General features: G+C 49.8%; 1 protein-coding gene across 2 annotated transcripts in view; it reads left to right on the top strand.

Annotated features, from left to right (window-relative positions):
• Positions 1–411: 411 nt before the first annotated feature.
• The window catches only part of LOC110525147 (E3 ubiquitin-protein ligase RNF19A), a 76747-nt gene continuing 50224 nt past the window's right edge, over positions 412–26934 (top strand). The window contains exons 1-2 of one of the 2 annotated variants that reach the window (XM_036938224.1): positions 412–566; positions 25180–25994. In XM_036938224.1, coding sequence (XP_036794119.1) covers positions 25372–25994 — 623 coding nt within the window. In that variant the 5' untranslated portion in view covers positions 412–566; positions 25180–25371. Of the gene's footprint in view, positions 588–25179; positions 25995–26934 lie in introns of both variants that reach the window. The other variant, XM_036938228.1, reaches the window with a different exon arrangement.

The raw sequence follows: 26934 nt of genomic DNA, 5'->3' as shown, positions 1-26934 counted from the left end.
CTCTCTCTACTCTCTAGTTTTAACTACTGGATATGTTGGCCCTTCTGATAGACAGGCCTGTCAGATTTATGTCTGTAACATGGACAACCAAATTCCTTGAAGCCTGAAAGTTTTCCCGAAAGCATCTCTCAACTCTTGACAGTTATGAGAAGCATGTGAATAATGTAAATCATGATGGTAGGTGCAATGAAAGGACAGTAGTTCTTGATGATCGTTCTGTGTAAATTAAAGTATCACTGTATGTATTTAAAAAGGACCATGACTATTTCAAAGTTTGCTCTCTATGGGACTTTTCATGATTGATGTAAGGGTATTACTTATTTTTCATATGAAAGTTGAGCCAAACTCCAGACTTACGATGACTTGGTCGAGATCTCGCGAGAATGTGTGAACTTTCTGTTTGGACGAGAACTCGACCCGTCTTTTGATCAGCTCAGAACGGAAGAAGGTGGGACGCGACGGAAAAGTAAATTAAAGAAGGATTTCTCGAGGGGGTGGGCATGTTGAAGAGAAATAATGTTTTGTTGACATTTGACCAGGACAGACGGCATTACAGTTATTAAACGGTACGTTAACAACACTTGAAGGTGATTTTTCCTGTCTTTCCTTTCTGAACAGTCCATACAGTTGTTAGCTAGCTAGCTAGCTAAACATCCATCTGGCCGATTCTTCTCTGTCTGCCTCTTGTAGCGACACTGTTTTCATTTTACAGATATGTAACACAATCAATACCCTATTTGTATCTTAATTGGGGTTAGTTATATCCATGTTTGTTTGGTCAGACGGTGGATTTAAATTGTTATCCAACAAGCTATTGACATGACTCTACTGTGCTACCATTTTGAGGGGGCATATGCTCCTAAATATTTTTCTGTGCTATCTGGAATTTTTATTTGGGAGAAACAGTGTCCAGCGCCCAGGTAATAATTGTTGTAATTGTATCGACTTTATGTGCCGGTATGTTTTTTTGTGGTACTGTTGATGACGCGCTGGGCTCAGGACCAGAAGGTTGAGGGTTCGAGCCTCACAAACCTGCCTGTTTCATTACTTCGGTGTCGGACGTGAACGGACGGTTGCATCAACTAACTACCGTGTGTTTTTTTTGGGCCGGTGAGCGCGTCCCTGTAACAGTATGTTTTAACTAGTACTTGTATTCCGCTATGCTCTCTTTAGCCCTCATGTGGGTGGGATCTAACCCATTCATAGATGCTAAGTAAACTACATAGCCAAAAGTATGTGGACACCTGCTCGTTGAACATCATATTTCAAAATCATGGGCATTCATTTGGAGTTGCTTTCCACTAGATGTTGGAACATTGCTGTGGGCTGCAGGGACTTGTTTCCATTAAGCCACAAGAGCATTAGTGAGGTTGGGCACTGATGTTGGGCGATTAGGCCTCCTGGCTCGCAGTCTGCGTTACAATTCATCCCAAAGGTGTTGGATGGGGTTGAGGTCAGGGCTCTGTGCAGGCCAGTCAAGTTCTTCCACACGGTTCTCCACAAACCATTTCTGTATGGACCTCGCTTTGAGCACGGGGGCATTGTCATGCTGAAACAGGAAAGGGCCTTCCCCAAACTGTTGCCACAAAGTTGGAAGCACAGAATTGTCTAGAATGTCATTTTATGCTGTAGCGTTAAGATTTCCCTTCACTGGAACTAAGGGGCCGGAACCATGAAAAACAGCCCCAGACCATTATTCCTCCTCCACCAAACTTTACAGTTGGCACTATGCATTGGGGCAGGTAGCGTTCTACTGGCATCCACCAAACCCTGATTTGTTCGTTGGACTGCCAGATGGTGAAGCGTGATTCATCGCTCCAGAGAACGCTTTTTCACTTCTCCAGAGTCCAATGACGGTGAGTTTTACACCAATCCAGCCGACGCTTGGGGTCATGATGATCTTAAGTTGCTTCGCCATGGAAACCATTTCACTGAAGCTCCCGACAAATAGTTATTGTCCCGACTTTGCTTCCTGAGACAGTTTGGAACTCTGTAGGGAATATTTTAACTGAGGACACACTTTACAGGCTTCCGCACTCTGCGGTCCCGTTCTGTGAGCTTGTGTGGCCTACCACTCTGCGGTCCCGTTCTGTGAGCTTGTGTGGCCTACCACTCTGCGGTCCCGTTCTGTGAGCTTGTGTGGCCTACCACCCTGCGGTCCCGTTCTGTGAGCTTGTGTGTCCTACCACCCTGCGGTCCCGTTCTGTGAGCTTGTGTGGCCTACCACTCTGCGGTCCCGTTCTGTGAGCTTGTGTGGCCTACCACTCTCCTGTCCCGTTCTGTGAGCTTGTGTGTCCTACCACTCTCCTGTCCCGTTCTGTGATCTTGTGTGGCCTACTACTCTGCAGTCCCGTTCTGTGAGCTTGTGTGGCCTACCACTCTGCGGTCCCGTTCTGTGAGCTTGTGTGGCCTACCACTGCGGTCCCGTTCTGTGAGCTTGTGTGGCCTACCACCCTGCGGTTGAGCCGTTGTTGCTCGTAGACTTTTTCCACGTTCAGAATAACAGCGCTTGCAGTTGACCGGCGCAGAAATGTGATGAACTGTCTTATTGGGAAGGTGGCACCCTGTGTCTTATTGGGAAGGTGGCACCCTGTGTCTTATTGGGAAGGTGGCACCCTGTGTCTTATTGGGAAGGTGGCACCCTGTGTCTTATTGGGAAGGTGGCACCCTGTGTCTTATTGGGAAGGTGGCACCCTGTGTCTTATTGGGAAGGTGGCACCCTGTGTCTTATTGGGAAGGTGGCACCCTGTGTCTTATTGGGAAGGTGGCACCCTGTGTCTTATTGGGAAGGTGGCACCCTGTGTCTTATTGGGAAGGTGGCACCCTGTGTCTTATTGGGAAGGTGGCACCCTGTGTCTTATTGGGAAGGGGGCACGTTGAAAGTCATTGAGCTCTTCAGTAAGGCCAAATAGCCGACTCTACTAATTTGAAGGGGTGTGGTTATGTGGTTATGAAGCGATCGGTACGGGCGCCGCCCACCTGCCTATGTACTTTTGTGTGACAGAATTTTTGGAACGCGAAGCGAATGGCGCTCCGTAGTGCCGATTTGCGCAGATTGTGAAATCACTGTGGAGACCCCTTAAGAGGCGCTGTAAAACTGTCCTTGTGGAAGGAGGGAGTTGTGTAACAACCCAGGTTTATAAATGTGGATATCCACTCTCTCTTTATAAATGTGTTTTGTTTGTTGTTGTTGTGGCACAGTTGCTGGCTCGCTGGGCTTGGGACCAGAAGGCTGAGGGTTCGAGCCTGTTCCACTACATGATGACTTCTTGGCTGTCCCACAGCCTCGGTAGTGTGGTGACAGAAGGAAAGGGGGAGGTTCTTCAGGAGATGAGCTTCAAAAGTAAACTCGGCTAAATTTTTTTTTTTTTAAACGTCCTTTTTTCAGGTCCCTGTCTTTCAAAGATCATTCGTAAAAATCCAAATAACTTCACAGATCGTCATTGTAAAGGGTTATAACACTGTTTCCCATGCTTGTTCAATGAACCATAAACAATTAATGAACATGCACCTGTGGAACGGTAATTAAGACACTAACAGCTTACAGACGGTAGGCAATTAATTGTCGCAGGGCGTGGGCGTCAGAGGGCAGGGCGTGGGCGTCAGAGGGCAGGGCGTGGGCGTCAGAGGGCAGGGCGGGGCGTCAGAGGGCAGGGCGGGGCGTCAGAGGGCAGGGCGGGGCGTCAGAGGGCAGGGCAGGGCATCAGAGGGCAGGGCAGGGCATCAGAGGCCCAGTGTGTAAAATCCTAACCGGGATGTGTTGAGATTAAACAGGTTCTTTATATAGGCCTGCTAGGGGCCAAGCTGCTGCTAGTTTATCTGTTTGCCGTTAAACAGCTCTAAATGTGTCCAGGCACAGCACTGCCTGCCTGGTTACAGGGCTGCTATTTCTAATCAACTCCCATTGTATTTTTCACATGCTTCACCTGTAAACAACAGGTGTAAACAACAGGTGTAAACAACAGGTGGAGACTCAGTGAAATGCTTACGGGTCCATTTCCATCAAGAGAAAATGGAAATAGTGACACCGTGAATAACGAATATAAATAACGTGGCTATATACAGGAAGTACCAGGTAATAACATGGCTATATACAGGAAGTACCAGGTAATAACATGGCTATATACAGGAAGTACCAGGTAATAACATGGCTATATACAGGAAGTACCAGGTAATAACATGGCTATATACAGGAAGTACCAGGTAATAACATGGCTATATACAGGGAGTACCAGATAATAACATGGCTATATACAGGGAGTACCAGGTAATAACGTGGCTATATACAGGGAGTACCAGGTAATAACGTGGCTATATACAGGGAGTACCAGGTAATAACGTGGCTATATACAGGGAGTACCAGGTGATAACGTGGCTATATACAGGGAGTACCAGGTAATAACGTGGCTATATACAGGGAGTACCAGGTAATAACGTGGCTATATACAGGGAGTACCAGGTAATAACGTGGCTATATACAGGGAGTACCAGGTAATAACGTGGCTATATACAGGGAGTACCAGGTAATAACGTGGCTATATACAGGGAGTACCAGGTGATAACGTGGCTATATACAGGGAGTACCAGGTAATAACGTGGCTATATACAGGGAGTACCAGGTAATAACGTGGCTATATACAGGGAGTACCAGATAATAACGTGGCTATATACAGGGAGTACCAGGTGATAACGTGGCTATATACAGGGAGTACCAGGTGATAACGTGGCTATATACAGGGAGTACCAGGTAATAACGTGGCTATATACAGGGAGTACCAGGTAATAACGTGGCTATATACAGGGAGTACCAGGTAATAACGTGGCTATATACAGGGAGTACCAGGTAATAACGTGGCTATATACAGGGAGTACCAGGTAATAACGTGGCTATATACAGGGAGTACCAGGTAATAACGTGGCTATATACAGGGAGTACCAGGTGATAACGTGGCTATATACAGGGAGTACCAGGTAATAACGTGGCTATATACAGGGAGTACCAGGTGATAACGTGGCTATATACAGGGAGTACCAGGTGATAACGTGGCTATATACAGGGAGTACCAGGTGATAACGTGGCCTGCCCCGACCCTCGTCCCTGCCTGTCAGTGTGGTTCAGGGTCGGCCTGCCCTGCCTGCTTCCCTTGGGCTGTGGATGAAAACATCCACCATGTGTTAGTTTGGCAGCTGAAAAGTTGTCCTGTGAGTGGCTGGCTGGCTGAATGACCGGTGGTTGGCTGGCTGGCTGGCTGACTTAGGCTGGTGGCACTGGAGCTAAATTAGAATGAAACATTCGTTTGTTGTTTTGAAAGGCCAGCTGGTCTAGCTTTTCAAGGGGGCAGAGATGGCATCCTGTCAAAAGAACAAATGAAGGAAAGAGAATGACATGATTTGAATTGAATTGAAGCCACTACATTCACCCAAATATTACTACCCTTCTCATATTGCATAGCTTAAGTCCACTCTCTCAGCACGAGGTCCTGGTCTGTAGTAGAAGTTCCTCCCCTCCCCGGCCCGGTGACGCGGTCTGTAGTAGAGGTCCCTCCCCGGCCCGGTGACGCGGTCTGTAGTAGAGGTCCCTCCCCGGCCCGGTGACGCGGTCTATAGTAGAGGTCCCTCCCCGGCCCGGTGACGCGGTCTGTAGTAGAGGTCCCTCCCCGGCCCGGTGACGCGGTCTGTAGTAGAGGTCCCTCCCCGGCCCGGTGACGCGGTCTGTAGTAGAGGTCCCTCCCCGGCCCGGTGACGCGGTCTGTAGTAGAGGTCCCTCCCCTCCCCGGCCCGGTGACGCGGTCTGTAGTAGAGGTCCCTCCCCTCCCCGGCCCGGTGACGCGGTCTGTAGTAGAGGTCCCTCCCCGGCACGGTGACGCGGTCTGTAGTAGAGAGGTCCCTCCCCGGCACGGTGACGTGGTCTGTAGTAGAGGGCACGGTGACGTGGTCTGTAGTAGAGGTCACTCCCCTCCCTGGCCCGGTGACGCGGTCTGTAGTAGAGGTCCCTCCCCTCCCCGGCACGGAGATGTGGCCTGTAATTGTGACTTTACTTTCTCCAGACTGACGTTTTGCTTGTTCGATTGCCTTCCGGAGGGAATAACTACGCTGTTTGTATTCGGCCATGTTTACAGTCGCCTTGCCATGATTAAATGCGGTGGTACGTGCTCTCAGTTTTGCGTGAATGCTGCCATCAATCCACAGTTTCTGGTTAGCGAAGGTTTTAAGTCACAGTGGGTACAATGTCTCCTATACACTTCCTTATAAACTCACTCACCGAGTCAGCGTATACATCGATGTTATTGTCTGAGGCCACCCGGAACATATCCCAGTCCACGTGATCAAAACAATCCGATTTGGAATTCGATTTGGTCAGACCATCGTTGGGTAGACCTAAGCACGGGCGCATCCTGTTTCAGTTTCTGCCTATAGGAGGAGAGCAACAAGATGGAGTCATGGTCAGATTTGCCAAAAGGAGGGCGGGAGAAGGCCGTTGTATGCGCCGCGGAAGTTAGAGTAGCAGTGGTCGAGCGTGTTACTCGCTCATGTACTGCGATCGATATGCTGATAGAATTTAGGAAGCCTTGTTCTCAAATTAGCTTTGTTAAAATCCCCAGCTACAATAAATACAGCCTCGGGATATATGGTTTCCTGTTTGCATAGAGTCCAGTGTATACACACGGCTGTAACTATAACCGAGGACAGTTCTCTTGGGAGATGATACAGTCTGCATTTTATTGTGAGGAATTCTAGGTCAGGTGAACAAAAAGGACTGGAGTTCTTGTATGTTGTTACAATTACCCCATGAGTCGTTAATCATAAAACATACACCCCCTTCTTCTTACCAGAGAGCTGTTTGTTCCTGTCGGCGCGATGCACTGAAAACCCCGTTGGCTGTACAGACTCCGACAGCATGTCCCCAGCTAGCCACGTCTCCGTGAAAGAGAGTATGTTACAATTCAGGATATGTCTTTGGAAAGCAACTCTTGTCCTGATTTCGTTGACTTTTTTAAAAGTAGCGACTGGACATTAGCGAGTAATATACTGGGAAGCGGTGGGTGGTGTGCGTGCCTCCAAAGCCTCACTAGAAGACCGCTCCGGCACCCTCTCTTTCGACGGCGTTGTTTTGGGTCGACCTCTGGAATCAGTTGTAGTGTGATTGTGAAAGAGGCCTCTAGCCTACATGGATTTATATTTTAATGCGAATAATCATCTCAGTTTTCATTTCAACCATCCTTTTTATACGTTGCTTGGCAAAGACACACTGCCAACTTTGTATTTTGTAGTCCACATTGTTCTGTTCGGCTCTACCAGAGGCTCTACCAGAGAGACCGATAACCTTGTGGTTCTATGTTGAGCAGAGATCTGTGTATTACCTAGTGGTTTCCACGTTCTGATTCCGCTATATTACTGCCCCGCAGAACACAATGTTACTCTGAGACACAAGCCTGGCTTCATCCACTCTGTTTCTCAACCCTAGTCCCATTTCATTTGAATACAATTCAGGAAATCATTTGAAATTCAATTTCCTGTTAACTTTTATTTCCCTACTTGATTTACTCCAGCCCTTGTCCTAACCTAAACCGTGGACCTCAGTGCAGTACTCTGTTTCCCAGGCTAATGTATCGTTGTTTTGTCCTAACCTAAACCGTGGACCTCACAGTGCAGTACTCTGTTTCCCAGGCTAATGTATCGTTGTTTTGTCCTAACCTAAACCGTGGACCTCACAGTGCAGTACTCTGTTTCCCAGGCTAATGTATCGTTGTCTCGTCCTAACCTAAACCGTGGACCTCACAGTGCAGTACTCTGTTTCCCAGGCTAATATATCGTTGTCTCGTCCTAACCTAAACCGTGGACCTCACAGTGCAGTACTCTGTTTCCCAGGCTAATATATCGTTGTTGACAGATTGTTTGTAGTGGATTTCAAGGTGGGTGTTCCACTGAACCGTAAAGTGAGCGATCCAAGCAGCTATCTGGGTACAGCTGTGGGTCTGCTGAGAGCAGGATGAGAGCGGTGGTGTCTGGGAAATATTACCAAATCTTATTATAGAGTCCAAGTTGGCCCGAGAAGTGCTCTCCTTTTTGAATCTGTAACTTTGGGCCACCTTGAAAATGTTGTGACCTGTAAGGCAGAGATATTCCTGAACAGGCATGGTAATGATGGGGATTCAGACTGCTGTTTACAGAGGACCATATTACCTCCATATTGTGGCTCTCTCACTACAGAAGCAACAACATTGAGCCTATTTTGAGCTATTTAACAACTGGCAGAGAGACGAGGGTTGAAGATAGTTCTGGCAGGGTTTAAGGTCTCTTTTCCAGGACTGGGCCAAACAGGGGAACAGAACCTAATCTAGGGCTGGGTGATATAGTCTGGGCCAAACAGAACCTAATCTAGGGCTGGGTGATATAGTCTGGGCCAAACAGAACCTAATCTAGGGCTGGGTGATATAGTCTGGGCCAAACAGAACCTAATCTAGGGCTGGGTGATATAGCCTGGGCCAAACAGAACCTAATCTAGGGCTGGGTGATATAGCCTGGGCCAAACAGAACCTAATCTAGGGCTGGGTGATATAGTCTGGGCCAAACAGAACCTAATCTAGGGCTGGGTGATATAGTCTGGGCCAAACAGAACCTAATCTAGGGCTGGGTGATATAGCCTGGGCCAAACAGAACCTAATCTAGGGCTGGTTGATATAGCCTGGGCCAAACAGAACCTAATCTAGGGCTGGGTGATATAGCCTGGGCCAAACAGAACCTAATCTAGGGCTGGGTGATATAGTCTGGGCCAAACAGAACCTAATCTAGGGCTGGGTGATATAGTCTGGGCCAAACAGAACCTAATCTAGGGCTGGGTGATATAGCCTGGGCCAAACAGAACCTAATCTAGGGCTGGGTGATATAGCCTGGGCCAAACAGAACCTAATCTAGGGCTGGGTGATATAGTCTGGGCCAAACAGAACCTAATCTAGGGCTGGGTGATATAGTCTGGGCCAAACAGAACCTAATCTAGGGCTGGGTGATATAGCCTGGGCCAAACAGAACCTAATCTAGGGCTGGTTGATATAGCCTGGGCCAAACAGAACCTAATCTAGGGCTGGGTGATATAGCCTGGGCCAAACAGAACCTAATCTAGGGCTGGGTGATATAGTCTGGGCCAAACAGAACCTAATCTAGGGCTGGGTGATATAGTCTGGGCCAAACAGAACCTAATCTAGGGCTGGGTGATATAGCCTGGGTCAAACAGAACCTAATCTAGGGCTGGGTGATATAGCCTGGGCCTAACAGAACCTAATCTAGGGCTGGGTGATATAGTCTGGGCCAAACATAACCTAATCTAGGGCTGGGTGATATAGGCCAAAAATCGGATTTTTATTTTTTAGAGTTATGGACACCTACTCATTCCAGGGTTTTTCTTTATTTTTACTATTTTCTACATTGTAGAATAATAATGAAGACATCAAAACTATGAAATAACACATATGGAATCATGTAGTAACCAAAAAAGTGTGTAACAAATCAAAATATATGTTATATTCTTCAAAGTAGCCACCCTTTGCCTTGATGACAGCTTTGCACATTCTTGGCATTCTCTCAACCAGCTTCACCTGGAATGCTTTTCCAACAGTCTTGAAGGAGTTCCCACATATGCTGAGCACTTGTTGGCTGCTTTTCCTTCACTCTGCTGTCCAACTTGTGGTACTTCTGAAGGCTCTCTTCCTCCGGCCTTACATATCCTCTGGAACAGGTGTCAGCTTCAAGGGATAACCTAAAGGCCTTGGCACGTCAACGTACGCCTGCTCAAATGTGCCTCAGTGTAAAGATGAGGCCTACTGTCTGTGATATGATGAGGCCTACTGTCTGTGATATGATGAGGCCTACTGTCTGTGATATGATGAGGCCTACTGTCTGTGATATGATGAGGCCTACTGTCTGTGACATGAGTTCTCAGTGTGTGGGCATTTGAGCTGCTGGTCTGTATTTTTTTTTTGGAGGGGGTGGTTACTTTTCCCACATTGACTTATCTGTCTTTTACTGAGGGTTATTTTTAACAGCTTGGGTGGGGTTGAGTAGTTCGGGGGTTCCCCCTGGCCTGATCTGCATGACACAATTTATAGGAGCTGTTAGCTGTGTGTTTATCCTGCGTCTTTGGCTGTCCCTGACTTTGCGGAAGGTGCGTTTCTTTGCGGGAGGAGCGTTTCTTTGCGGGAGGAGCGTTTCTTTGCGGGATCAGTCAAGTTTACCTCTCCCTCCCTCGTTCCTCTCCTCATCCCTCTGTTTCTCCCCCTCTTACATTCTTCCCCAGCGGACCAGGGCCATGTATGCCTGGGTGCTTACCTCATTTCCTCTCCTTTACAGCCGGGGAGGGGAGAGGGAGGGGAGGGGAGGGGAGAGGACTACTTGGCAGGTGTCCACGTCCTTCAGTAATTCTGATAATACAGTCAGATAGTATGTCTGAGTTATACTGTACAGTCTGACAGGCAGATAGTACATCTGAGTTATACTGTACAGTCTGACAGGCAGATAGTACATCTGAGTTATACTGTACAGTCTGACAGGCAGATAGTATATCTGAGTTATACTGTACAGTCTGACAGGCAGATAGTATATCTGAGTTATACTGTACAGTCTGACAGTCAGATAGTACATCTGAGTTATACTGTACAGTCTGACAGTCAGATAGTACATCTGAGTTATACTGTACAGTCTGACAGTCAGATAGTACATCTGAGTTATACTGTACAGTCTGACAGTCAGATAGTACATCTGAGTTATACTGTACAGTCTGACAGTCAGATAGTACATCTGAGTTATACTGTACAGTCTGACAGTCAGATAGTACATCTGAGTTATACTGTACAGTCTGACAGTCAGATAGTACATCTGAGTTATACTGTACAGTCTGACAGGCAGATAGTACATCTGAGTTATACTGCACGTAACAAGCTACTTGGCAGTTGATATTACAGTCCGTTCAGAAAGTAAGACCCCTCCCCCTTTTCCACATTTTGTTATGTTTTTCTAAAATGGATTAAATAAAATAAAAGTCAATTTACACACAATACCCCATGATGACATCACAATACCCCATGATGACATCACAATACCCCATGATGACATCACAATACCCCATGATGACATCACAATACCCCATGATGACATCACAATACCCCATGATGACATCACAATACCCCATGATGACATCACAATACCCCATGATGACATCACAATACCCCATGATGACATCACAATACCCCATGATGACATCACAATACCCCATAATGACATCACAATACCCCATCATGACATCACAATACCCCATGATGACAAAGCAAAAACAGGTTAAGACATTTTTGCTAATGTATAAAACATAAACCGAAGTACCTTATTTAGATACGTTTTCAGACCCTTTGCTATGAGACTCAATTGAGCTCCGGTGCATCCTGTTCTCCATTGATCATCATTGAGATGTTTCTACAACCTGATTGGAGTCCACCTGTGGTAAATTTCAATGGATTGGACATGATTTGGAAAGGCACACACCTGTCTATATAAAGGCCCCACAGTTGACAGTGCTTGTCAGAGTAAAAACCAAGCCATGAGGTCAAAGGAATTGTCCGTAGAGCTCCGAGACAGGATTGTGTCGAGGCACAGATCTTGGGGAAGGGTACCAAAACATTTCTGCAGCATTGAAGGTCCCCAAGAACAAAATGGCCTCCATTCTTAAATGGAAGGAGTTTGGAACCACCAAGACTTCCTAGAGCTGGCCGCCTGGACAAACTAAGCAATAGAGGGAGAAGAGTTCCAGAGTTCCTCTGTGGAGATGGGAGAACCTTCCAGAAGGACAACCATCTCTGCAGCACTCCACCAATCAGGCCTTTATGGTAGAGAGGCCAGACGGAAGCCACTTTTCAGTAAAAGGCACATGACAGCCTGTTTGGAGTTTGCCAAAAGGCACCTAAAGGACTCTCAGACCATGAGAAACAAGATTATCTGATGAAACCAAGATTGAACTCTTTGGCCTGAATGCCAAGCGTCACGTCTGGAGGAAACCTGGCACCAACCCTACGATGAAGCATGGTGGTAGCATCATGCTGTGGGGAGGTTTTTCAGCGGCAGGGACTGGGAGACTAGTCAGGATTGAGGCAAAGATCAACAGAGCAGAGAGATCCTTGATGAAAACCTGCTCCAGAGCGTCCAGGACCTCCAGCTGGGTCAAAGGTTCACCTTCTAACAGGACAATAACCCGAAGCACGCAGCCAAGACAACGCAGGAGTGGCTTCGGGACAAATCTCTGAATGTCATTAAGTGGCCCAGCCAGAGCCCGGATTTGAACCCTATCGAATATCTCTGGAGAGACCTGAAAAATAGCTGTGCAGCGATTCTCTCCATCCAACCTGACAGAGCTTGAGGATCTGCAGAGAAGAATGGAAGAAACTCCCCAAATACAGGTGTGCCGAGCTTATAGCGTCATACCCAAGAAGACCAGATTCGGTAATCGCTGCCAAAGGTGCTTTCCGAATGCACTGTATTTCAGTTTTTCAACTGATTGCTGAGACCCCAGATCTAATCAAATGTTATTAGTCTCATGTGCCGAATATAACACCTTACAATGAAATGCTTACTTATGAGCCCCTAACCAACAATGCCGTTTAAAAAAAATACAGATAAGAATTAAAAGTAACAAGTAATTACAGAGCAGCAGTAAAATAACAATAGTGAGACTATATACAGGGTATTACGGTCAATGTGTCAATGTGGAGGCTATATACAGGGGGCACCGGTATAGAGTCAATGTGGAGGCTATATACAGGGTGTACCGGTACAGAGTCAATGTGGAGGTTATATACAGGGTGTACCGGTACAGAGTCAATGTGGAGGCTATATACAGGGGGCACCGGTATAGAGTCAATGTGGAGGCTATATACAGGGTGTACCGGTACAGAGTCAATGTGGAGGCTATATACAGGGTGTTACGGTACAGAGTCAATGTGGAGGCTATATACAGGGTGTTACGGTATAGAGTCAATGTGGAGGCTATATACAGGGTGTACCGGTACAGAGTCAATGTGTGGGGGCACCGTTTAGTTGAGGTAATATGTACATGTAGGTAGATGTGCAAGGCTAACCCGGAGCGCCTGGTAGCTGGGTTAACCCGGAGCGCCTGGTAGCTGGGCTAACCCGGAGCGCCTGGTAGCTGGGTTAACCCGGAGCGCCTGGTAGCTGGGTTAACCCGGAGCGCCTGGTAGCTGGGTTAACTCGGAGCGCCTGGTAGCTGGGTTAACTCGGAGCGCCTGGTAGCTGGGCTAACCCGGAGCGCCTGGTAGCTGGGCTAACCCGGAGCGCCTGGTAGCTGGGCTAACCCGGAGCGCCTGGTAGCTGGGTTAACCCGGAGCGCCTGGTAGCTGGGTTAACCCGGAGCGCCTGGTAGCTGGGTTAACCCGGAGCGCCTGGTAGCTGGGCTAACCCGGAGCGCCTGGTAGCTGGGCTAACCCGGAGCGCCTGGTAGCTGGGCTAACCCGGAGCGCCTGGTAGCTGGGCTAACCCGGAGCGCCTGGTAGCTGGGCTAACCCGGAGCGCCTGGTAGCTGGGCTAACCCGGAGCGCCTGGTAGCTGGGTTAACCCGGAGCGCCTGGTAGCTGGGTTAACCCGGAGCGCCTGGTAGCTGGCCTTGCTTCAAGATTGGTCAGTGAGTAGTGGAGCTGAGAGGGACTGATCAACTCCATCCCTAGACCACATCAGTCAGTCTACTGTTATCTTACGGCTAGGCTCGACAACATCCGCTGAAAAGGCAGAGCGTGAAATTGAAAAATATTTTTTTGAAATATTTAAATTAAATCTTAACTTCTTGTTAATCTACCCATCGTGTCTGATTTTTGTAAAAAGGCTTTACAGTGAAAACACACCATATGATTATGTTAGGTCAGAGCCTAGTCACAAAAACACATACAGCCATTTTTTTCCAGCCAAAGAGAGGAGTCACAAAAAGCAGAAATAGAGAAAATTAATCACTAACCTTTGATCTTCATCAGATGATACTCATAGGACTTCATGTTACACAATACACGTGTGTTTTGTTCGATAAAGTTCATATCCAAAAATCTCAGTTTACATTGGTGCGTTATGTTCAGTAATGTTGTGCCTCGAAAACATCCTGGCGAATTTGCAGAGAGCCACATTAATTTACAGAAATACTCATCATAAATGTATCTTTCATTAACAAGTTATGTGCAAAGAATTAAAGATATACTTCTCCTTAATGCAACCGCTGTGTCAGATTTCAAGAAAGCTTTATGGAAAGAGCACACCATGCAATAATCTGAGTACAGCGCTCGGACACAAAAACAAGCCATACAGATTCCCGCCATGTTGTGGAGTCAGTAAAAGTCAGAAATAGCGTTATAAATATTCACTTACCTTTGATGATCTTCATCAGAATGCACTCCCAGGAATCCCAGTTACACAATAAATGTTTGTTTTGTTCGATAAAGTAAATTTATGTCCAAATACCTCCCTTTTGTTAGCGCGTTTAGTTCACAAATCCAAACTTCAAAGTCGAGGCGACAGTTCAAAGTCCAAAAAGAAATATTACAGTTTGTAGAAACGTATAGATGTATAGAATCCATCTTTAGGATGTTTTTATCATAAATCTTCAATAATGTTTCAACCGGACAATTCCTTTGTCTTTATAAATGCAGTGGAACGCAGGTCGCTCTTTCGGCCATGCACGTGACCAGCACGTGACATGCACGTGGCCTTCTGCCAAACAGCTATTATTCTCTCCCCCTTCACAGTAGAAGCCTGAAACAAGGTTCTAAAGACTGTTGGCATCTAGTGGAAGCCTTAGGCAGTTTACTCTAGGCACGCTTTTCATCCGAACGTGGAAATGCTGCCCCCTATCCCAAACAGGCCTGTCTGTCCCCACTAAAACCCTAATGCCCAGGCCTGTCTGTCCCCACTAAAACCCTAATGCCCAGGCCTGTCTGTCCCCACTAAAACCCTAATGCCCTGGCCTGTCTGTCCCCACTAAAACCCTAATGCCCAGGCCTGTCTGTCCCCACTAAAACCCTAATGCCCTGGCCTGTCTGTCCCCACTAAAACCCTAATGCCCTGGCCTGTCTGTCCCCACTAAAGCCCTAATGCCCTGGCCTGGCTGTCCCCACTAAAACCCTAATGCCCTGGCCTGTCTGTCCCCACTAAAACCCTAATGCCCAGGCCTGTCTTTCCCCACTAAAACCCTAATGCCCTGGCCTGTCTGTCCCCACTAAAACCCTAATGCCCAGGCCTGGCTGTCCTGTCTGTCCCCACTAAAGCCCTAATGCCCTGGCCTGTCTATCCCCACTAAAGCCCTAATGCCCAGGCCTGGCTGTCCTGTCTGTCCCCACTAAAGCCCTAATGCCCTGGCCTGTCTGTCCCCACTAAAACCCTAATGCCCAGGCCTGTCTTTCCCCACTAAAACCCTAATGCCCTGGCCTGTCTGTCCCCACTAAAACCCTAATGCCCAGGCCTGGCTGTCCTGTCTGTCCCCACTAAAGCCCTAATGCCCTGGCCTGTCTGTCCCCACTAAAACCCTAATGCCCAGGCCTGGCTGTCCTGTCTGTCCCCACTAAAGCCCTAATGCCCTGGCCTGTCTATCCCCACTAAAGCCCTAATGCCCAGGCCTGGCTGTCCTGTCTGTCCCCACTAAAGCCCTAATGCCCTGTCCTGTCTGTCCCCACTAAAGCCCTAATGCCCTGGCCTGTCTGTCCCCACTAAAGCCCTAATGCCCAAGCCTGCCTGTCCGGTCTGTCCCCACTTCCCACTAATACCCTGGCCACGTGCCACTCCTTTCCCCACAGCAGCACAGGAATGTGCAGAAGGGCTGAATTGACCAGAGCATGATCAGAATGTGGCCACTTTGCTCTCTCCAGTTAGGTTACGACTGTGGTCTGCTGTTTGTTCTGAGGGTTTAGTGTTGCTGAGCCTGGCTGGGGCTGCTGGTCCATAACCCTGGACTATCGTGACAGACACGACATCAATTTACAGTGGTATCTCTCCTGTTTGATACGGCCATGTTGGTGCTTTCATTATGACACCGTCGTTGTGTTTCTGGACTGGGCCTGTCAGTCTGGTTTCATTATGTCTCCCTGGCCGTATCGTTGTGGTTCTGGACTGGTCCTGTCAGTCTGGTTTCATTATGTCTCCCTGGCCGTATCGTTGTGGTTCTGGACTGGGCCTGTCAGTCTGGTTTCATTATGTCTTCCTGGCCGTATCGTTGTGGTTCTGGACTGGGCCTGTCAGTCTGGTTTCATTATGTCTCCCCGGGCCGTATCGTTGTGGTTCTGGACTGGGCCTGTCAGTCTGGTTTCATTATGTCTACCTGGCCGTATCGTTGTGGTTCTGGACTGGGCCTGTCAGTCTGGTTTCATTATGTCTCCCTGGCCATATCGTTGTGGTTCTGGACTGGGCCTGTCAGTCTGGTTTCATTATGTCTCCCTGGCCGTATCGTTGCGGTTCTGGACTGGGCCTGTCAGTCAGGTTTCATTATGTCTCCCTGGCCGTATCGTTGTGGTTCTGGACTGGGCCTGTCAGTCTGGTTTCATTATGTCTCCCTGGCCGTATCGTTCTGGACTGGGCCTGTCAGTCTGGTTTCATTATGTCTCCCTGGCCGTATCGTTGTGGTTCTGGACTGGGCCTGTCAGTCTGGTTTCATTATGTCTCCCTGGCCGTATCGTTGCGGTTCTGGACTGGGCCTGTCAGTCTGGTTTCATTATGTCTCCCCGGCCGTATCGTTGTGGGTCTGGACTGGGCCTGTCAGTCTGGTTTCATTATGTCTCCCTGGCCGTATCGTTGTGGTTCTGGACTGGGCCTGTCAGTCTGGTTTCATTATGTCTCCCTGGCCGTATCGTTGCGGTTCTGGACTGGGCCTGTCAGTCAGGTTTCATTATGTCTCCCTGGCCGTATCGTTGCGGTTCTGGACTGGGCCTGTCAGTCAGGTTTCATTATGTCTCCCTGGCCGTATCGTTGTGGTTCTGGACTGGTCCTGTCAGTCAGGTTTCATTATGTCTCCCTGGCCGTATCGTTGTGGTTCTGGACTGGGCCTGTCAGTTTGGTTTCATTATGTCTCCCTGGCCGTATCGTTGTGGTTCTGGACTGGGCCTGTCAGTCTGGTTTCATTATGTCTCCCCGGGCCGTATCGTTGTGGTTCTGGACTGGGCCTGTCAGTCTGGTTTCATTATGTCTCCCTGGCCGTATCGTTGTGGTTCTGGACTGGGCCTGTCAGTCTGGTTTCATTATGTCTCCCCGGCCGTATCAGTGTGGTTCTGGACTGGGCCTGTCAGTCTGGTTTCATTATGTCTCCCTGGCCGTATCGTTGTGGTTCTGGACTGGGCCTGCCAGTCTGGTTTCATTATGTCTCCCTGGCCGTATCGTTGTGGTTTTGGACTGGGCCTGTCAGTCTGGTTTCATTATGTCTCCCTGGCCGTATCGTTGCGGTTCTGGACTGGGCCTGTCAGTCTGGTTTCATTATGTCTCCCCGGGCCGTATCGTTGTGGTTCTGGACTGGGCCTGTCAGTCTGGTTTCATTATGTCTCCCTGGCCGTATCGTTGTGGTTCTGGACTGGGCCTGTCAGTTTGGTTTCATTATGTCTCCCCGGGCCGTATCGTTGTGGTTCTGGACTGGGTCTGTCAGTCTGGTTTCATTGTGTCTCCCTGGCCGTATTGTTGTGGACGGGAGGTCTGGGGGGGGGGTGGACGGGAGGTCTGGGGGGGGGGTGGACGGGAGGTCTGGGGGGGAGGTGGACGGGAGGTGTCTGGGGGGGGAGGTGGACGGGAGGTGTCTGGGGGGGGAGGTGGACGGGAGGTGTCTGGGGGGGGAGGTGGACGGGGAGGTCTGGGGGGGAGGTGGACGATGGGTCTGGGGGGGGGGGTGGACGGGAGGTCTGGGGGGAGGTGGACGGGGAGGTCTGGGGGGGGGGGTGGATGATGGGTCTGGGGGGAGGTGGACGGGAGGTCTGGGGGGGAGGTGGACGGGAGGTCTGGGGGGGAGGTGGACGGAAGGTCTGGGGGGGTGGACACGGGGAGGTCTGGGCTGGGAGGTGGACACGGGGAGGTCTGGGCTGGGAGGTGGACGGGAGGTCTGGGGGGGAGGTGGACGATAGGTCTGGGGGGGAGGTGGACGGGAGGTCTGGGGGGAGGTGGACGATAGGTCTGGGTGGGGAGGTGGACGGGAGGTCTGGGGGGGAGGTGGACGGGGAGGTCTGGGCTGGGAGGTGGACGATAGGTCTGGGGGGAGGTGGACGGGAGGTCTGGGGGGGAGGTGGACGATAGGTCTGGGGGGGAGGTGGACGATAGGTCTGGGTGGGGAGGTGGACGGGAGGTCTGGGGGGGAGGTGGACGATAGGTCTGGGGGGGAGGTGGACGATAGGTCTGGGTGGGGAGGTGGACGGGAGGTCTGGGGGGGAGGTGGACGATAGGTCTGGGTGGGGAGGTGGACGGGAGGTCTGAATGGGGAGGTGGACGGGAGGTCTGGGTGGGGAGGTGGACGGGAGGTCTGGGGGGGAGGTGGAAGATAGGTTTGGGGGGGAGGTGGACGGGAGGTCTGGGGGGAGATGGACGATAGGTCTGGGGGGGAGGTGGACGGGATGAGCTCTCCGCTTGTTGAAGGCTGTTGATGCTAGATCTTATCGTCCTGCAGTAGTATGGTAATCATTCTCCCGAGGCACGCTGGGCTTCATTATTAGTTGCTGTTCCTGCGTCACGCGTCCATATTTTGGAAAACATATTTTCCTGTTTATTTAAGCGGCAGATTAAGACTGGATTCCAGGAACACACACGCAGCAGAGCCGTCTGGAGAGTAACGGCAGGAAGCAGGAGTTGTTCCTCACCGGTGAGACTTAGTAACTTAGTTGTAGTCACCATCTGGTTACCTAGAAGTACAAACGTAGTTGTGTTTTCGGGTTATTACATGAACTTATATCCGGAAGTTTTCTAAACTACCCACAATGCACTTTTTTTTTCTCAACGTCATATGGAGGATCTAGTCTGTGCTACAGAGTTCGTATGCTAGCTCGGTAGCTAGCTCACGCTGGCTAACTATTTGCATTCCAGACCAAGTGTTGGCGGTGGTGAGCGACAGTCCTACCATTCACAGGAAGTGTGATGTAAAACCAGGAACAGGTAGGCAGCAGGCTCGACCTTGTGGCTGTGTTATCTAGTGGGAACCCTTTAACACAGCAGGCTTTGGTTCCTCCTTGTGGCTGTGTTATCTAGTGGGAACCCCTTTAACACAGCAGGCTCTGGTTCCTCCTTGTGGCTGTGTTATCTAGTGGGAACCCTTTAACAGAGCAGGCTCTGGTTCCTCCTTGTGGCTGTGTTATCTAGTGGGAACCCCTTTAACACAGCAGGCTCTGGTTCCTCCTTGTGGCTGTGTTATCTAGTGGGAACCCTTTAACACAGCAGGCTCTGGTTCCTCCTTGTGGCTGTGTTATCTAGTGGGAACCCTTTAACAGAGCAGGCTCTGGTTCCTCCTTGTGGCTGTGTTATCTAGTGGGAACCCTTTAACACAGCAGGCTCTGGTTCCTCCTTGTGGCTGTGTTATCTAGAGCTGAGAGCAGAATGGGTTGAACCACAGAACTAGAGCTGAGAGCAGAATGGGTTGGACCACAGGTCTAGAGCTGAGAGCAGAATGGGTTGGACCACAGAACTAGAGCTGAGAGAGCAGAATGGGTTGGATCACAGAACTAGAGCTGAGAGAGCAGAATGGGTTGGACCACAGAATTAGAGCTGAGAGCAGAATGGGTTGGACCACAGAACTAGAGCTGAGAGCAGAATGGGTTGGACCACAGAACTAGAGCTGAGAGAGCAGAATGGGTTGGACCACAGGACTAGATCTGAGAGCAGACTGGGTTGGACTAGAGCTGAGAGCAGACTGGGTTGGACCACAGGACTAGAGTTGAGAGCAGACTGGGTTGGACTAGAGTTGAGAGCAAACTGGGTTGGACCACAGGACTAGAGCTGAGAGCAGAATGGGTTGGACCACAGGACTAGAGCTGAGAGCAGAATGGGTTGGACCACAGGACTAGAGCTGAGAGCAGACTGGGTTGGACCACAGAACTAGAGCTGAGAGAGCAGAATGGGTTGGACCACAGGTCTAGAGCTGAGAGAAGAATGGGTTGGACCACAGGGCTAGAGCTGAGAGCAGAATGGGTTGGACCACAGGACTAGAGCTGAGAGCAGAATGGGTTGGACCACAGAACTAGAGCTGAGAGAGCAGAATGGGTTGGATCACAGAACTAGAGCTGAGAGAGCAGAATGGGTTGGACCACAGGTCTAGAGCTGAGAGCAGAATGGGTTGGACCACAGAACTAGAGCTGAGAGAGCAGAATGGGTTGGATCACAGAACTAGAGCTGAGAGAGCAGAATGGGTTGGACCACAGAATTAGAGCTGAGAGCAGAATGGGTTGGACCACAGAACTAGAGCTGAGAGAGCAGAATGGGTTGGACCACGGGACTAGATCTGAGAGCAGACTGGGTTGGACTAGAGCTGAGAGCAGACTGGGTTGGACCACAGGACTAGAGTTGAGAGCAGACTGGGTTGGACCACAGGACTAGAGCTGAGAGCAGAATGGGTTGGACCACAGGACTAGAGCTGAGAGCAGAATGGGTTGGACCACAGGACTAGAGCTGAGAGCAGACTGGGTTGGACCACAGAACTAGAGCTGAGAGAGCAGAATGGGTTGGACCACAGGACTAGAGCTGAGAGAGCAGACTGGGTTGGACCACAGAACTAGAGCTGAGAGAGCAGAATGGGTTGGACCACAGAACTAGAGCTGAGAGCAGAATGGGTTGGACCACATAACTAGAGCTGAGAGAGCAGAATGGGTTGGACCACAGGACTAGATCTGAGAGCAGAATCGGTTGGACCACAGAACTAGAGCTGAGCGAGCAGACTGGAGCAGAATGGGTTGGACCACAGGACTAGAGCTGAGAGCAGACTGGGTTGGACTAGAGTTGAGAGCAGACTGGGTTGGACCACAGGACTAGAGCTGAGAGAGCAGAATGGGTTGGACCACAGGTCTAGAGCTGAGAGCAGAATGGGTTGGACCACAGGGCTAGAGCTGAGAGCAGAATGGGTTGGACCACAGGACTAGAGCTGAGAGCAGAATGGGTTGGACCACAGGGCTAGAGTTGAGAGCCGAATGGGTTGGACCACAGGGCTAGAGTTGAGAGCAGAATGGGTTGGACCACAGAACTAGAGCTGAGAGCAGAATGGGTTGGACCACAGGTCTAGAGCTGAGAGCAGAATGGGTTGGACCACAGAACTAGAGCTGAGAGAGCAGAATGGGTTGGATCACAGAACTAGAGCTGAGAGAGCAGAATGGGTTGGACCACGGGACTAGATCTGAGAGCAGACTGGGTTGGACTAGAGTTGAGAGCAGACTGGGTTGGACCACAGGACTAGAGCTGAGAGCAGAATGGGTTGGACCACAGGACTAGAGCTGAGAGCAGAATGGGTTGGACCACAGGACTAGAGCTGAGAGCAGACTGGGTTGGACCACAGAACTAGAGCTGAGAGAGCAGAATGGGTTGGACCACAGAACTAGAGCTGAGCGAGCAGAATGGGTTGGACCACAGGACTAGAGCTGAGAGAGCAGACTGGGTTGGACCACAGAACTAGAGCTGAGAGAGCAGAATGGGTTGGACCACAGAACTAGAGCTGAGAGCAGAATGGGTTGGACCACAGAACTAGAGCTGAGAGAGCAGAATGGGTTGGACCACAGGACTAGAGCTGAGAGAGCAGACTGGGTTGGACCACAGAACTAGAGCTGAGAGAGCAGAATGGGTTGGACCACAGAACTAGAGCTGAGAGAGCAGAATGGGTTGGACCACAGGACTAGATCTGAGAGCAGAATTGGTTGGACCACAGAACTAGAGCTGAGCGAGCAGACTGGAGCAGAATGGGTTGGACCACAGGACTAGAGCTGAGAGCAGACTGGGTTGGACCACAGAACTAGAGCTGAGAGAGCAGAATGGGTTGGACCACAGAACTAGATCTGAGAGAGAAGACTGGGTTGGACCACAGGACTAGAGTTGAGAGCAGACTGGGTTGGACCACAGGACTACAGTTGAGAGCAGACTGGGTTGGACTAGAGTTGAGAGCAGACTGGGTTGGACCACAGGACTAGAGCTGAGAGCAGACTGGGTTGGACCACAGAACTAGAGCTGAGAGCAGAATGGGTTGGACCACAGGACTAGAACTGAGAGCAGACTGGGTTGGACCACAGGGCTAGAGCTGAGAGCAGAGAGCAGAATGGGTTGGACCACAGGACTAGAACTGAGAGCAGACTGGGTTGGACCACAGGGCTAGAGCTGAGAGCAGAGAGCAGAATGGGTTGGACCACAGAACTAGAGCTGAGGGAGAAGACTGGGTTGGACTAGAGCTGAGGGAGAAGACTGGAGCAGTATGGGTTGGACCTCTCTCTCCCTCAACTCTCTCAGGCACCTTTTCTCAGGCCAGTGCCCAGCTGGTTCTAGTTTATCGTCTTAATAAAGCTGTGTGAGGAGTTTGAATAAGCTCCTCTCTGCTGACTTCCGTTCTTGTCCAGATGAGCTGAGTGTTTGATTCTGCGAGGCTTCTGCAACCCTGTCTGGAGACGGGCTAGCTAGTTGACCTGTCCCAAACCCCCATCAGAATAACACAGTACAACGCTACATCTGCTCCTGGCGAAGAACACGTACCAGTACAGCTGTCAGGATATTCTGACTGAAATGCAATATCCTCTATTCTCCCTCCTTTTGGCAAGCGCTGTCCTTCTCACTCCTCGTTTTAAGAGAATCCTCTTGTGCTATTTCGCCGTAGTAGTTAGGGTTCCGAGCAGCCCCTAAAGGAGGAAGTGCACCATGGTCTTTTTGAAGTGGGTTAGGAAGTAATATCCTGGAGGAAGAGCTGAGGGCTGCTCTTGTCAGAAGGCTGTTTTGTAGAGGACTATAGGGTAATTCCACAGTAAAGGACTGTAGCTTAATTCCACAGTAAAGGACTGTAGCTTAATTCCACAGTAAAGGAATCTAGGGTAATTCCACAGGTAAAGGGCTATAGGGTAATTCCACAGTAAAGCGCTATAGGGTAATTCCACAGTAAAGGACTGTAGGGTGATTCCACAGTAAAAGACTGTAGGGTGATTCCACAGTAAAGGACTGTAGGGTGATTCCACAGTAAAAGACTGTAGGGTGATTCCACAGTAAAGGACTGTAGGGTGATTCCACAGTAAAAGACTGTAGGGTGATTCCACAGTAAAAGACTGTAGGGTGATTCCACAGTAAAGGACTGTAGGGTAATTCCACAGTAAAGGACTGTAGGGTGATTCCACAGTAAAGGACTGTAGGGTGATTCCACAGTAAAAGACTGTAGGGTGATTCCACAGTAAAAGACTGTAGGGTGATTCCACAGTAAAAGACTGTAGGGTGATTCCACAGTAAAGGACTGTAGGGTGATTCCACAGTAAAAGACTGTAGGGTGATTCCACAGTAAAAGACTGTAGGGTGATTCCACAGTAAAAGACTGTAGGGTGATTCCACAGTAAAAGACTGTAGGGTGATTCCACAGTAAAAGACTGTAGGGTGATTCCACAGTGAAGGACTGTAGGGTGATTCCACAGTCTCCCTCTGAATGGTACACATACACAATCCAAATGTGTCAAGGCTTATAAATCCTTCTTTAACCGGTCTCTTCCCCTTCATCTACAATGATTTTAACCGGTCTCTTCCTCTTCATCTACACTGATTTTAACCTGTCTCCTCCTCTTCATCTACACTGATTTTAACCGGTCTCTTCCTCTTCATCTACACTGATTTTAACCTGTCTCCTCCTCTTCATCTACACTGATTTTAACCGGTCTCTTCCTCTTCATCTACAATGATTTTAACCGGTCTCTTCCTCTTCATATACACTGATTTTGAAGTGGATTTAACAAGAGACGTCTAACGGATCACAGCCTTCACCTGGTCAGTCTGTAATGGAAAGAGATGTTGTCTGTCTTTAAAGGAATGTGGGTTTTTGGTAACGGGATTTCAAGGCACAGTGTAGAAGGCAGAGACATTTCTCCAACTAAATAGAAGTGATGATATTAGTTAACAGGTCTTTTAAAACGATGGCCTACCTTCAAACTCAGTGCCTCTGCTTGACATCATGGGAAAATCAAAAGAAATCAGCCAAGACTTCAGAAAAACAATTGTAGACCCCCACAAGTCTGGTTCATCCTTGGGAGCAATTTCCAAATGCCTGAAGGTACCACATTCATCTGTATAAACAATAGTATGCAAGTATAAACACCATGCGACCACGCAGCCGTCATACCACTCAGGAAGGAGACGCGTTCTGTCTCCTAGAGATGAACGTACGTTGGTGCGAAAAGTGCAAATCAATCCCAGAACAACAGCAAAGGACCTTGTGAAGATGCTGGAGGAAATTGGTACAAAAGTATCTATATCCACAGTAAAACGAGTCCCATATCGACATAACCTGAAAGGCCGCTCAGCAAGGAAGAAGCCACTGCTCCAAAACCGCCATAAAAAAGCCAGACTACGGTTTGCAACTGCACATGGGGACAAAGATCGTACTTTTTGGAGAAATGTCCTCTGGTCTGATGAAACAAAAATTACCATCGTTACAGTGCCTTGCGAAAGTATTCGGCCCCCTTGAACTTTGCGACCTTTTGCCACATTTCAGGCTTCAAACATAAAGATATAAAACTGTATTTTTTTGTGAAGAATCAACAACGAGTGGGACACAATTTTATTGGATATTTCAAACTTTTTTAACAAATCAAAAACTGAAAAATTGGGCGTGCAAAATTATTTGTTTTGGGAATTGTTTTACTAGGATTAAATGTCAGGAATTGTGGAGAGTTTCAATGTATTTGGTTAAGGTGTATGTAGTGTGTGGATATTACACTGGAGCTTAGAGAGACGGTAGTGTGGGGTATTACGGTAGTGTGGGGGAGTACGGTAGTGTGGGGTATTACGGTAGTGTGGGGGAGTACGGTAGTGTTGGGGAGGTACACTAGACGGTAGTGTGGGGGAGTACACTAGACGGTAGTGTGGGGTATTACGGTAGTGTGGGGGAGTACGGTAGTGTGGGGGAGGTACACTAGACGGTAGTGTGGGGTGGAGATGGTGTTTAAATACTTAATAACAGCTTGTTCCTTCTCTCCTCAGACGGACAGAACAAGGATCCTCAGAGACTCAGGAAAGGACTGACGAGAACCACCATGGCTTAAACCCTGTGTTCCCCACTAGACCCCTGACCCCCCCCCCCCCCCCCCTCCAGTCTCTCCCGGCCTCCCTAACCCTGTCCATGTGAGGGGTTGGGCAGCGCCCCCCTGTCCCCCCCCGAATCCCTCTGGAGCCATGATGAACCTCCAGAAGCACCAAACCATGGGCTCTGACCGGGACCTTCAGTCCTCCTCCTCAGTCAGCCTGCCCTCCGTCAAGAAGGCCCCCAAGAAGAGACGTCTGTCCATGGGGAACCTGTTCAGACGGCGCCGAGACCCCAAGAGGAAGTCCATGGAGCTCCATGGAGAAGGAGGGGTGGATGGTATCGCCAGCATAGACAGCATCCACTCAGACCTCACGCTGAATGATAAGAACTCTGCCTTCTCAGTGGCCGGAGCTGCCTGCACCTCCTCCCTCGGGGCGTCCTCCTCCTCCTCCTCCTCCTCCTCTTCCTCCCGGGGTCGAGAGCTGCTGGAGTGCCCTCTGTGCCTTCTACGTCACTCTAGGGACAGTTTCCCGGACATCATGACCTGCCACCACCGCTCCTGTGCGGATTGCCTGCGCCAGTACTTGCGAATAGAGATCAGTGAGTCGCGCGTCAACATCAGCTGTCCAGAGTGCTCTGAGCGGTTCAATCCCCACGACATACGCATCATCCTGGGAGACCAGCCCCTCATGGAGAAGTACGAGGAGTTCATGTTGAGACGATGGCTGGTGACCGACCCTGACTGTCGCTGGTGCCCCGCCCCAGACTGTGGGTAAGAACCTCAGCTCAGACACACAGGGCAGACTGTGGGTAAGAACCTCAGCTCAGACACACAGGGCAGACTGTGGGTAAGAACCTCAGCTCAGACACACAGGGCAGACTGTGGGTAAGAACCTCAGCTCAGACACACAGGGCAGACTGTGGGTAAGAACCTCAGCTCAGACACACAGGGCAGACTGTGGGTAAGAACCTCAGCTCAGACACACAGGGCAGACTGTGGGTAAGAACCTCAGCTCAGACACACAGGGCAGACTGTGGGTAAGAACCTCAGCTCAGACACACACAGGGCAGACTGTGGGTAAGAACCTCAGCTCAGACACACACAGGGCAGACTGTGGGTAAGAACCTCAGCTCAGACACACAGGGCAGACTGTGGGTAAGAACCTCAGCTCAGACACACAGGGCAGACTGTGGGTAAGAACCTCAGCTCAGACACACAGGGCAGACTGTGGGTAAGAACCTCAGCTCAGACACACAGGGCAGACTGTGGGTAAGAACCTCAGCTCAGACACACAGGGCAGACTGTGAACCTCAGCTCAGACACACAGGGCAGACTGTGGGTAAGAACCTCAGCTCAGACACACAGGGCAGACTGTGAACCTCAGCTCAGACACACAGGGCAGACTGTGGGTAAGAACCTCAGCTCAGACACACAGGGCAGACTGTGAACCTCAGCTCAGACACACAGGGCAGACTGTGGGTAAGAACCTCAGCTCAGACACACAGGGCAGACTGTGAACCTCAGCTCAGACACACAGGGCAGACTGTGGGTAAGAACCTCAGCTCAGACACACAGGGCAGACTGTGGGTAAGAACCTCAGCTCAGACACACAGGGCAGACTGTGAACCTCAGCTCAGACACACAGGGCAGACTGTGGGTAAGAACCTCAGCTCAGACACACAGGGCAGACTGTGAACCTCAGCTCAGACAC

This window comes from Oncorhynchus mykiss, chromosome 2 (assembly GCF_013265735.2).
Source record: "Oncorhynchus mykiss isolate Arlee chromosome 2, USDA_OmykA_1.1, whole genome shotgun sequence".
Classification (NCBI taxonomy): Eukaryota; Metazoa; Chordata; class Actinopteri; order Salmoniformes; family Salmonidae; genus Oncorhynchus; species Oncorhynchus mykiss.
The sequence above is the reverse complement of the archived record's forward strand: the minus strand, read 5'-3'. Positions and strand labels throughout refer to the sequence as shown.